The 13,277-nt window shown below is 43.3% G+C and overlaps 1 protein-coding gene across 10 annotated transcripts in view; it reads right to left on the reverse strand.

Moving 5' to 3' along the window:
• ARHGAP26 (Rho GTPase activating protein 26) overlaps nucleotides 1-13,277 on the reverse strand; it is a 332,594-nt gene that overhangs the window by 104,360 nt on the left and 214,957 nt on the right. For all 10 annotated transcript variants that reach the window (XR_003094019.1, XR_003094020.1, XR_003094017.1 and 7 more), the window contains exon 18: nucleotides 7,909-8,068. Coding sequence is in view for 5 of the 10 variants with exons in the window: in XM_025204032.1 (XP_025059817.1) it covers nucleotides 7,909-8,068 (160 nt within the window). In the remaining 5 variants the exon portion in view is untranslated. The remainder of the gene's footprint in view (nucleotides 1-7,908; nucleotides 8,069-13,277) is intronic.

The following is a 13,277-nucleotide window of genomic DNA, read 5'->3' on the forward strand; positions in this document are numbered from 1 at the left end:
ATTAGCTCAAGTGGCTACCCTTGTAGTATTCTGGATGTACATATGTCGTTCTAAGGCACCAAAGTCTCTCCATGCATGGTAGAGGGAGCTCAGGTACCCAATTCAAGGCTGTATATTCCATGACAGAGGCCAGGCACCTAAAAGTTAAGTCTTATTGCACTTAGCATCATAAAACCTACATGCCTTCATTGATCTAATGCAACTTGATCCTATGCATTTGTCCATTTTCACAACAGCAAAAAGAACAATCTCCCCTCCTCAGCCACTGAGCAACTAGAGCATTGAAAAGGCACTTTTTTTTCCTATTAACATGCCATCTTCTCCACTTCTCCCCCATGTAAGCTTAATGGTCACATTAAAAACTACTCCGGGCGATAGTTCCTCAAGTGTGAGAGAAATAGGAAAGAGGAAGTAATATCTAAGAGGAGTTGTAACCAGTGCTTGCAATGATGGATCCTGAACCAAATCCAGAAGGTTAGCTTATGTTCTCTGCATTTTTAAACTCAGGTTTTACACGATGCTTAGCTCAATTGATTCCCCAAATGTCCCAAATTTGATGCACCATTCAGCATATCTGTCAGTCATCTGCAAAACCAGTATATGTGGAGTGCCGAGTTTTTGTTTTGTTTTGTTTGCCTGATAGAAGTGCAACTTGTTAGTGGTTATTGGTCTTTCCCAAAATAATTAATGATAACCAATATCTACTTGTCTGCAAAGATGTTGAAGCAGTCAGCCTTGAACTCACACTCTTTGAAGAATAAAATGTATTTGGGGCAGTTACACAAGTAATTTGCATACTAAATGGCCATGTATCAATGTCACCATTTTACAACAGCCTGACTGCAAATGTTCTTCTAGAGAAGGAAGATAGCAGAAAAGATGAGTTCTAGGGGAAAAAAATTAAACTCAGTATCCATTCCAATTCATTTGCTTCTCTACAGTTGTCATGTTCCAATATATGTCTTAATTTAAATTGATTTGAGCTAACAGAAGCTTTCCCAAGGGAGTTACTTAGGTAATTAGCAATATACAAGTCCATTGTGCCTGTATGTGCAATTATTCTGTATTGTTTTACACTGGTGACTCACATGTACTGATTAGGATTCAGAACATTCAGGAGAAAAATGTAATTGATTTGAATGGTTTCTGGCAATTGACAAATGTCTAGCATTAGGTTATATTCCCCTCAGGTAAGCAGAGTGCCTTGCTTGCTAATATTATTGTTTTCATTGCGTAACCAAAAACGAAAATAGTTACTGATCACTTCTTCCAGTCTGAATAATAGCTAGTGGCCTCCTTGTATTGCAGTTTATCTGATCGCTTGTGCAAACTGTGAAGCATTTAATGAGGAATAGCCTGCTTTCTCTATGCACGTGTACACAGACATTATAATCTCTCTCCATTCTACTCTCTGTTTGGTCTCTTTTGATTTCACTGTGTGGAAAATAATCATATTGTCCCCAGAGAAGTAGTGGGAAGAGAGGAAGCTCGAGATACAGTAATGAAAATTCAGTGACTTCACTGATTAATCTGAACTTGTGCCCTTGCCACCAATAAATCTCTGGATTAATATAAGCCCTGTGTGTGAGGTTCTTGTGATATATCTGCAGATCAATTGCAGTTTTTGAACTGCTGTCAGCAAAGTGGTAGTGGCTTGACAATTCCCAGAATGATTGGTAAATTACAACATACTATGGATTGCAAGAGTCTCCAATGCAGGCCACTAAATGCTATGTGTAATCAGAAAAGTTAAATCATTTCTGGAGATTTAACAAGTTTCCGAGTATTGCTTCCAAATTGTTGCTGGTATCATCAATAACACTGATAAACCGTGAATCTGATTTCAAAGCTGCAGGGACCCACCGTCCTTGAAAATCTCTGTATTGAGTCTCACAGTTCTTGGGTCTGGCTCTTTATAATCACAGCTGTTACTGAGAATTGCTGTACTTTGGACTATTTCCCACATGCTGTGTTGTCACAAAACCTTTACTTTACAAAGGTCTTGGGTAACCATAATGAACATAACTTATATCTTATGAACACAATACAGCTGGGGGATAGAGCAAGAAACTGGAGACCCTGGTCCCTGAGTGCCTTAGATAGCAGGTGAATTCAAGAGCTTTCTGTTCTTGGAAGCTGCTGCTTTAGGGGAAAGGAAAACCCCAGAACTATTTTCAGCACCGCCTTGTTATTCTTGTCGAGTCTTTGTATATGCCTCCAACTGTTGTTAGCACAGGTCAACATTAAATCCCAGATTTAAAGTGACATTTGTCAAATGAGGGCAAACATCTCTCTCTAATCCAAGTGATTGTGTTGGGTCAGAGTTGGAACAAAATGCAGGGTTTAAGTCTGTGTGAAATGTAGGGTGATGGCAGGGAGGCTATGTGATGACATATGTATGTTTCTTTGTTTTTAGTTTTTATACAAAAGCAGATATTGCAATGCACCGTATCATTTATGGAGTATACATGGAATATAAAATCTTAAAACAAAAGGGAAAATTTCCCCAACTGGAGGGGAAATTTACTCCAGTCCCCCAACAAAATAAGTAAATCCATTTAAAGGGGAGGGAGTTAATAAACTAAAGTTCTGCTTGTAAACAACTTAAGAAATTATATTTTGTCGATTTAAAAACAACATTCCTTTAACCTGGCTGTGCCCTTTTCAAAAGTTAGTTATTTAAGGTCTTAACAACCAGCAATAATTTCATTTTTTTTTTAAATGGTGACCTTGTTTCATGAACCACTTACATAGTCCTATAAGCAAACTGTTCCACCAACAGTCCTTGACTTTCCCAAAGACCGCTGCTCAGACCCGGGAAGGATAACTACTATTGCCTGGGGAAAATGTGCTGCTCTTAATTCCATCCCACCATCTGAGCAGAGGCTGTCTAATACCATAAATAGGATGTCTATTAAGCCTTCTGACAACTGTATAATGCCTTTTCAATGAGGAGTATGGCCCATATGAACAAAAAGACTTAAGCACCTGAATTCCATCTACATTCCACGAACATGGAGGAGTTTGAAAATCTCATTTCACTACGAGCTAGTCCACATCAAAAAGTACAAGACCATTCTGTGTGACCATCAGAATTGACTGCTACCATATCAACTGAACTGACTCATGTCTTAGACAGGTGTGTTGCGTTTAAAGAGGCCACAATCTACTCATTCAAGCATCCATGAATTCTCAAACACTACAAGTTTTACCAGAGATCAGAACTCCGATCAAGACAGAAGCAGACAGTGCAGAAATCTGGTATCAATTCCTTAAAGGATGCCCATCTGATGGAAGTATGAGTTGGCATAGGGAGAGACCTAGTTCAGAAAGAATCAATCAATTGCTAAAGAGCTGTTTCTTTCAGGAGTTCAGAAGGAAGGGGCTTAATGATGCATGACTAAGAAAGGGCCTTATGTTACAGAAGGCTTTGTAACAAAACACTCTGGTGCTTGTGATGCAGATGTCAAAGCTAAAGAGCTCATGACTTTCACAGGCAAAGAAGAGGCTGTAAGTCAAGGACTCCCTGGCTAGGGACATCACACATAAACTGGTTTAAGTGATCAGAAACTGTTATAAATGTGTAACAGAACAGATGTTCAGTGCACATAAACCAGTTTGAAAATGGCTGAAATCAGTTTGAGATAAACCTGGTTGAATGTAGTATCAGACTTAACTGATTTGTGTCAAACTGGATTATGCAATGGCTGTCCCAGACCCTTTGCTGGTTTAAGCTAAATCAGACACCCCCAGCATCCCGGCATGCATTCTGGGCTGGGCAGGGCTCTCTGCTCCACAGCAGGGCTGGCTCCCTGGCTGCAGCTCTGGCAGACACTTGCAGGCACAGTAGCATTTGCCTGGCTTCCTTGTGCCCTACCCCACCCACCCCTCACCACTTGCTGTTTAAGCAGAGATCCCTTCCTTCTCTCTCCCACAGCACAGACTGTAGCCAGCATGTGGTATGCTAGCTAATGCTGTGTAAGGCAGATAGGACAGTGTCCATCTAGGGCTTTTTGGAGGTAACCAACAGCTCAGATGTTAATGTCTCTGCATTCCTTCCTTCGGAAAAAGCTGTTTAACAAGAGCTTGTAATAAGCAAGGCCTTGTTTTCTAATGGGGTGTTAAATGCTGATAGCAGAGCTGATAAATGCTCTGTTATCAAGGGGGGGAACCCCTCCCTAACCACAGTGTCCTATGCAGGCCTGGGCACGCTCCCCTCAGCTCAGCCCTGTAGAAGCGAAGGGAGGGCTGCTCCAGCACCCTCAGCTTCTAGCCGGAGCCACTGCAGGCATGTGCCTGCATTTCTGGGATGTCTGTCTGGTTACAAAACTGATTTAGCCTAGCCACATTAGAATAACCTGCAAAGATTTAATCAATTGAGGCTCATGCTTTTTTTAATGTCTACCCCTAGCCCCAAAGACTATACTGCTGCGACAATCATGGAAATGTGTCATCATCACTTGTGATTTCCCCTATGTGAGGAGGCAAATGCTCTCCTCCTCCAGCCAGCACCCTGTGCCTGCCCTAGGTACCTTCAGAGACTGCTGCTGCAGCTGCTGTCTTTCCCCACCCTTCCCCACCCCCAGTCAGCCCCTATGCCACCCCCACCACCCAGCTCCTAGCCCTGTGCTCTGGTACGAGTGGGCAGGTGCACAAATGGAGTCTCATTTTGAAGCCCAGCTCATTTCCTCTACTCCTCCCATGCTCCCAGGGCTGGCAAAAGGAACTGTGGGGGTGGTTGCTGATGTGTGAGACCTTGCAGAAGCAGCTTCAGCAGCAAGAGTTGCCCTTGTCGCCTGAGGTACACAAAATGAAAAGAACAGGGCACAGAAGGGTGAAGTCCTACCCCTCTTGCTTTTCTGTGGCACCAGTTCAATCACTGATTCTCAGCCTGTTTAGCCTCCAGGCCCTGCCCACCCTGCCACCCCCCTATCTTTTCTGAATTCAGATCTAGCTCAGTGATTTTCAGTAGGGGTGCCATGACATTCAGAAAAGTTAAGTCTTTTTTTGTTTTCTTAACAGTATATCTCAGCACTGGTATGATTTCATCTGGCAGGGGAATGGAATATGGTATAGGTTTGGGGGAAAAAAGAAGTGTGTGCGCGCACATGTATGTAAATAAGTAAGACTGAAGTGTACTAACAATTTTAATCCAGAAAAAAAAGTGTGCCTGAGGTATCAAAAGTCTGGGAAACACTGTTGTAAGTATTGCACTGTTTTGACATAGCTATCTTACAAGACTAGAGGCCAATGAGTGGACATTCTGTGTCTTTGTAGTGCTGAGCCTTAAACTATGCATCAACAGATGTTTCTGAGCTACACAGAGGTTGTTTGTCTGCTTTTCACAACACTTTTCACCCAGGAAGTTTCCTAATTAAGCAATTATTTTCATTCTACCCCAAGTAAAGGGAAAAACAACATTTAAAAAGCCGATTGTGCCAAATTAGTAACAAGCTGTTTATATACCACATGGGAGCAATTCCTTGGAGATTATTCAAATAGCTGCCCATGCTTCCTGCCTTCCCTGCTTCCTGCACTATTTGCCTATGCAAGGGAACACAAGTAACATTTGGGCAGTACTCTGTCACAGCTTTCTACCTCTGTGTAGAGGTGAAGGTCCTTTGCCTCAGTTACATGCTGTGAGCTGTCAGTGGTATGTCAGATGTGCTTGTATAGATCTGCTCAGGCTTTGAAGACAGAATAATCATTGGAATCTTTCTAAACAAACTGTCATTGTAGATTAGCCTGAGTCGGCAGAAGCATCAGTCTGCAGTTGCACCCACAGGGTCATACAGGATGTAAAATCGGTATAAATGTAATCCAGGGGTGGAAAATTAAAATGGATTCAATACTAAATCCTTTGTATGTCCAAATTCTTAACCTTCTATGCTGCTGATAGCTCTCAAGGCCTTGTCATGTGGGACACTTAACATGCATTCAATTTAGAATACACTAAGTGTTTCTATGCCCTATTAAAAGTCTGAATGTATTCTGAGCAGTTGCTTACTATCATCTTAGCCTATTCTGGACAGGGCTGGAGCTGCTAAACAGGGCTTGTGCTTGTGCAGCTGGAGCTGCTTGTGCCTCCCTCCCCATGACACTGACCCTGGCACCAGGTGCAGTAGTTCACATGCCCACCTCTGAGGATATGCAACTCTCACACCTTGAGCCTGCGCCTACCCCGCTGCCTGCCCTGCACTGCCCAGGCTGGGAGCACCTGCCCCGGCATGATATGCCAGGGCAAGATGGGTCTGCTGCTGGCAGTAGGCAGAAGGTGACAAGGGGAGCTGAGCTGGGGAGAGGGTGCTGCTCCCAGTGATAAGCGCAGATCCAGAAGCAGATCCACAAGGCAAGCCAGGTTTCTGCTTCTGGCAGGCTTGAACCAGCCCTGGTATGGTGCCAGGGCTGGGACCAACGATCAGCTAAACTGGAATCAGAATCTGGAACTTGTATTACCTCCACAGAGCAGCTGAATGAGAGCTGAGCATAAGTTACTTAATACAAACTAGAGATACTCCTCCCATGAAAAATCGTGACTTTGCTACAATGTGAGTTAATTTAGCACATTTTACTGCTTGAACACACAGGTACTTGTGTTTTAAGTGCAGTTAACACTTCCTAAGCGTAACATGCAACATGGCCCTCAGTGATATAGAGACTTATCTGAGAGGCAACATGATTTTGTATCTACAGAAAAGAGCTGAAGCAAAGAAACTATTTCAATGAAAGTGGAGGGTACTTGGTACCTCATGTTATTGGACACAAGCACCATGCACTTCAGCTTATTCAACATGTAGCTTTCTTTGTGAGACAGTGGAATGCAGATATTCTGACTAGCATGGTCTATTTTATCTATTTATTTTGAAGAAGATGCTTTTCAAGCTCTGTACTCTACTCCCCACACTACATGACCCTACTGAGAACACATATGCTATGTGCTTTAAGTGCATTACAAACAATCATGCCAAGGCCAAAGCAACCCGAAAGGGCCTCCCTACAAGCAGACCAAAGGCAAATACGCTCCATTATCACCCATCTCAGACACTCTGAATGCTTGGCTAAGAAGCTCTCCCCACCCAAAACCCACCAAAAACCATGAAGACAGACCAGTTAAGCACATCTGGATATTGGTTTGTTTTAGAATTGCAGGTGATAGTTTTCAACCTCCTGTAAATGATGGCCATTGGACTCTCATTTTTTAATTAATCAAGTTTCACAACACCCATATGATGTCAGAAAATACTATTTCATTTTACCAATAGAGAAGTGAGGCACATGGACTCTAGCTGACTTATCCAAGGCACAAAACAGAAATTTGAACAACTCCTAACTACTGAACCAACCTTCTCTTGTGCCTAGGACCATGTACCTATTAAAAGCTAAGAAAGGGGCAACATTTAAAAGGGGCAGTGAAAGGGAGCTTAACTAAAGACAGCCATAAACCACCGCATTACCAGAACGTGCAATTTCAGCCTCTGAAAGAATAGCTTGAAGCCAGTAATCTACAGCTGGAGTCTCCCTATTATTATTAGTGACTTGTTCATGCATTTATTTCTGCCCTAGAAATCATGGATGAAATCCTAGCCCCACTGTAGTCAAGAGGATTTAATGACATGTAAAGAACTGACAATGCATTTTTTCTCATACAAAATTACAGCTTGAACTAGTGAACAGAATCGTAATATGTTTCTACCACTTCTGGAGACAAACTACCATATAAAAGGGCTGCTATGAGCCAGATGAGTTTTGGTAATGGTCTCGTAATTTTCTTTTGACTAAAGGGAAGGGTTTTCTCTTACTGGCCATCTGAAGGAGATGGTTCATTGAATAATGTGCGTTTGGCCTGATAAAACAAGTTCTGTACAGTAATCAATTATAAATTCTGGAAAAAAATGAAAACCTCATTACCTTTTCATGGTTTTCTATTAAAATTTCAATCACTATATTCTGGAATTTGATGTCCATAATTGCTGCAACTGTTTCTTCTTGAGGTCGTAGGAGTGTTGGTCCAAATACCACACCCAGATTAGCAACGGTCATTAGGTTCTGTTTGTGGTTATTAGCGACTCTGTAAGGAAAAAGTAACAGGTTTTAGAAATCATTAGGATACAAACCCCCATCCTGTTTCAAAGTCAGCACAAAGCCTGCTTACATTTTTAAAACTCCCAACAAGACCCTTCAAAGTTCAGCCACATGGAAAAGAGCTGATTTAACCAGCGTGTTACCAGTGTAATTTCAGCCTCAGTAACTTGACAGATACCGTGAAAACCAAATTGCCTCCACACTTCTCTGCCTCCTGAATCTCAAGTGGCTGAGAGTTGGAATCTGCAGGCTCCTCTCAGGAAAACATTTTGAATCACTCGTGTTTCAAATCTTTCCAAAGACAAATCACTGGAACTTTATATAGGCTAATTCTCTACCTCAATGACAGACCTCTAGGGCGCCTATACGGAAGCACGGAGGCTGCTCCGATGCACTGGAATTCCAGCGCATCGGGGCTGACCCAGTTAATCAAGTCTGCGGCAGCGTGGCAATTGCCGCAGCCTCCTGCATCTCGTGTATCAGCATCCTCACGCTTAAAAATGGTAGTGGGGGCACCTGATCTGAAGCTCATCGAACAAGCTTTAGTTCAAGCACCCCATTGCCATTTTTAAGCATGGGGATGCTGATACATGAGACGTGGCTGCGCCTTAATTAGAGCAGCTCTCAGAGCCACTAACTAAAGTGCTGCCCCCCAGCCCTCAGAGCATGTGTAAAAGTGCCACTACTATCCACATTTCAAGTCACTGTGGTTCATTTAGGCTCTTGCCTTCATCTAAGGTCAGTCCTGATCCAATCCAATCATAATGATTCGGAAAGTAAAGATTTTGCCATTAGCAACGGCCACTAATATAATTTCCGGTTAACTGAAATTTTCAAAGTAATTTAGTACTATTCAAACTTAGCCTCTTGCTGTTACCTACTGCTTCTGTCTCTCCTTGCTTATCAGCACCTCCAGTGTCCTGCAGCTGTCCCTGATGCTGGAAGCACCTCCTCAAAATTCAATGAAGACCAAAAACACTATGGGCTTAAATGCATTCCATGGAGAACTGCATTACTACTCTGGTGGCAACTTCTGCTACCCAAAACTTCAGTCGTTAAAGATAAAAATGCACGCAGAAAAAGGTAGCTGTAACTAATTATCATTTACCTAACAGCAATTATCCAATTCATAGCCAGATAAAATAGACAAATAAACAAATATATGTAAGGTTGCAGACATATGTAATATATATAAAACAAATAATATTTAATATACTGTATATAACAAAATGCAAAGCACACAATTTTTGAGTGCTCGATCTGTGATATTTAAAGAGATCTCATTTTCAATGAGCACATTTTATGGAGGGGGGAAAAAAAAATCCAGCCCTCTTAAGGCATCTCAAGTTTGAAACAAAATTGAAACACCTAAAAAAAAATCACCAGTCATTTCAGAAACCCTTCACATATGAACTAAGGCATAATGCACTATTTTAAATTATGCATTTAATTAGTTAAACCAATTAAAACATTATTTATGAAGATAATGTGAAAGGCAGTACATTCTCTCCCTCTTTCACTCACTCACACACACACACACACACACACACACACACACACACCCCCTCTTGAGTAATTCCCTAAAACTATCACAGAAAACCTAAACTTATGCACCAGGTAATTAAGTCCATAAAGCTACCAATTGTCTGACTGCTGGCACTGATGGTATCAGAATATAAAAACATATTTATACATAACAAAAGAAGATTATCAGCAAAAGTCACTCCGTGATGAGTTAGAAAGTGCCAGATGGAACACTAAAAGGACAGTAAATTGACTAAAGAGAGAGGCAATTCGTTACCTATATTTAGAGATGCTAATATAAACAGACAGCTAAATAAACATTTTAGGTACCAACATATGCCAGATGTGTCTATAATGACATATTTCTCTACACAGCTGAGATTGCATGGCCTGCTCTTTATCATGTGCACTGCTAAGGCATGGATCAAACCATTTAATCAGATATTCGGCTTAAATTCAGCCAGTGCTGGGTCACAGGTTGGACTTGCTCTGTATAAATTCTGTATGTGAAAATTCTTCCACCATATTATGCCACTGATTTATTTTGAGCTGCCTTCTCAAGAGTTTCCCGACCTGAAGGGTTCCGGCAAGTGACTCACTGGGCGCTGAACTAGCCTTCAAAGTCCCTTCCTCCCTCGTTCTGCCCTCATCCCAAGAAGATGCTAGCACTGAGGGATTCTGGACTGTGCAAGAAGAGCATGACTAGCACCAGTCTTCAGGTAGACAAGAAATCTCAACCATGCTGAGAGTTAATTTCTCTACCTTCCTAGAGCACCACACAGGATGAAAGTCTCTGACACCAACCACCTTCCACCAAGACCTTCCTAGACTTATAAAAGTCAAGATTTGGTTAAAAGGTTCAAAACACCCAAGTCCCATTGAAAGTCACTTTGGTGCCTCTGAAATATCTCACTCTTAAGTATCACTTCTCTCAGTGTCAGGAAGCACTGATTATTGCAGTTCTGCCCATTTGAGAAATCTCTTCAATCAATGAACTAGTGTTATGGGAGCCATCAAGGCCTCAAGCTGCACCAGGAAAGGCTTAAGTTACCAAGATAAGAAACTGCAATTGTAGCATGCTGTTTCCCTTAGTATGGAGCACTCGGCTGAAAGAAGGGCAAGCCCACATTGATTTAGCCCAGGGGCGGGCAATTATTTTGGCTGCAGGGCTGCTTACTGAGGTTTGGCAAGCTGTTGAAGGCCCCCTGGGTAGCCCTGCCCCTTGACGGGTGCCCTTCCCCCGGTCGCCATCTTCTGACTGGAAGTCCCACCCCCTAACCCTTGTCACCAGAAGTCCTTCCCCTTGCCCCCAGAAGTACTGCTTTCAGCAAAGGCTTTTACCATCTCAGAACCAGAAAAATACCAAATTGTATTTTAAAACCTGAACATCTAAAACATTCATTAATTTGATTTCAAAAAATATTTTTGTCCTGGTGTACATGTGTTTGCATAGTATACAAAGAGGTAATTGTATATAATAGCTTAAAATTAAGCCTTATTCTTGTATATTGTGGGAGGGGGGGCTTTGTGGGGGGGCTGTGGGTGTGTGGGGTAGGGGGCAGATTGGTGTAGGGCAGGGTTTCTCAACTGGTGGGATGCATCCCACTGGTGGGACATGAAGGTCCTCTAGGTGGGACTCAGGTCACGGTGGTGAAACCAGAAGTGCCATGGCAGGACTTCTGGTTTCACTTTTGCACGCTTCGATTGGCTGGTGCCCTCCCACTTGTCGACTGGTGGGATCAGGATTTTTTTTTTTTGAGTAGGTGGGGCCTAAGGTGCAAAAGGTTGAGAACCACTGGTGTAGGGGCTGTGGGTGTGAGAGGAGGAAGCATGTGGGTGTGTGTGTGTGGATATGTGGGATGTGGGTAGGTATAGGGTTTGTGGGGGGCTGTGAGAGAGAGAGAGGGTGGCTGGGGTGTAAGGGGGTGTGGGCGTGGGGCTCTGCGTGTATGGCGGCGAGGAGGGGTGTGGGTGCATGTGTATGGTGGGGTGTGTGTCACTCACCCTACAAACACACACACACACACACACACACACCCCTCATGGCACTGGGATAACAGCACGGCCCATGCTCCTGTGGTTTGGCAATGCAGCCAGGAGCCACATGGTGCTGGAGCAGTGCGGGGGCAGGAAGGTACGGAAATGGCTGGGGATGGGGCGAGGATGGGCTGCTGAGTCCTTCTGCCAGCTCCCCCTGGCTCCTATCATCTTTGACAGGCAGCCAGGAGCAGATAAATATTAATTTCCTAATTTTTTAGGGGCCCTGCAGGCCAGGTACAATAGCCTGGCATGCTGGATCCAGCTCACAGGCCATATTTTTCCTGCCCCTGGTTTAGCCAGTGGGGGAGTCTCTGTACACTGCAAGCGCTCTACAGACCAAAGCCAACACATGCAAGACTGACCAAGGAGATAATGCAACACAACCGCTCCAGATGAGGGTCTCATATTTTAACAGAAACAAAGTGGGGGGGGGCAGTTTTTACTGACCAAGAAGAGCAACTCTCCATCTGAAATCAAAGTAGACAAGAAAAGATCATTGCAATCTGACCATGGCAATGCTGAAGCTGGTAAGCAGATGCCTTTCATCCTCCATCTCTTTTCAGTTTCCTCCTCTCCCAACTGTAAGGATATCGTCCTCCAACAGCCCTCACTTCCTATTTCTTTCTACATTTAAAGGGTTACAGAAACCAGAAAGGTTCAAAAGTTTCACCCTCCTCCTCCTCAGTTCAGCCACATGACAGGAGTGGGACATAATGGTATACTTAGCAATGGACAGCAATTGTCATTGGCAATCCCTTGATTCAAGGATGATCTTTACTACAGCTCATTGATGGACTTGGTGACTTAAAAGTCCAATCCTTGAGCCACAGACCTGTCTGTAGAAGTTGCAGATCTTTCTGCAGGGGAGAGTAGGATATAGGCTAGAATTTCTCTTTTTCCTTCTTCTGCACTCTCTTCTCATCTTTGAAGGCAAGACACTTTACCACAAAACAGGCTGTCACTTGGTTGAGGTTGCAGCAACTTTGGAGTCAGTCAGCAGCCAACCCCTCCCAGGTCTTGATGTCAGCATCCATTTTCTTGACGTATGGCTTCAATGTGTCCTTGTAGCATTTCCTCTGACCACCATGAGCTCTCAGACCATTACTAAGCTGGGAGTAGAGCTTTTGTTTTGAGAGTCAAAACTCAGGCATTTGCATACAATGTCCGGTCCAGCAAGACTGACGATTGAAGATCACCAACTCAATGCTGCTAACAGTGGCTTCAGCAAGGATGCTGTTGTTTGTGCAGCAATCTTCCCATTTGATATGGAGGATTTTCTGAAGGCATCAATCTCTCCAGGCTCTTGAGATGGCAGTAGGTCGCCTATGTTCCATATCCACAGAGGAGAATGGGGATGACGACTGTGTTGTAGACCCGATTTTGGTGTCTTTCTGGTGATTGTGATGAATAAAGATTTGGCGAAGCAAGTTCCGAAAGGAAACACCTGTGCACCAGATCCTGTCCTGGATCTTTTCATCCATGTTCATTCTCTCAGAGAGGTAGCTACTAATGTAGGGGAAGTGCTTGACTACCTCCAGGGTTTTTCCCTTGATGGTAATTTGGGGAAGGTGGTCATATTCATGGCCTGGGGAGGGTGGATAGAGCACATTACTCTTCTCACTGTTGAGAGA

The sequence above is a fragment of the Alligator sinensis genome, unplaced genomic scaffold (assembly GCF_000455745.1).
Source record: "Alligator sinensis unplaced genomic scaffold, ASM45574v1 scaffold135_2, whole genome shotgun sequence".
NCBI classification, from domain to species: Eukaryota; Metazoa; Chordata; order Crocodylia; family Alligatoridae; genus Alligator; species Alligator sinensis.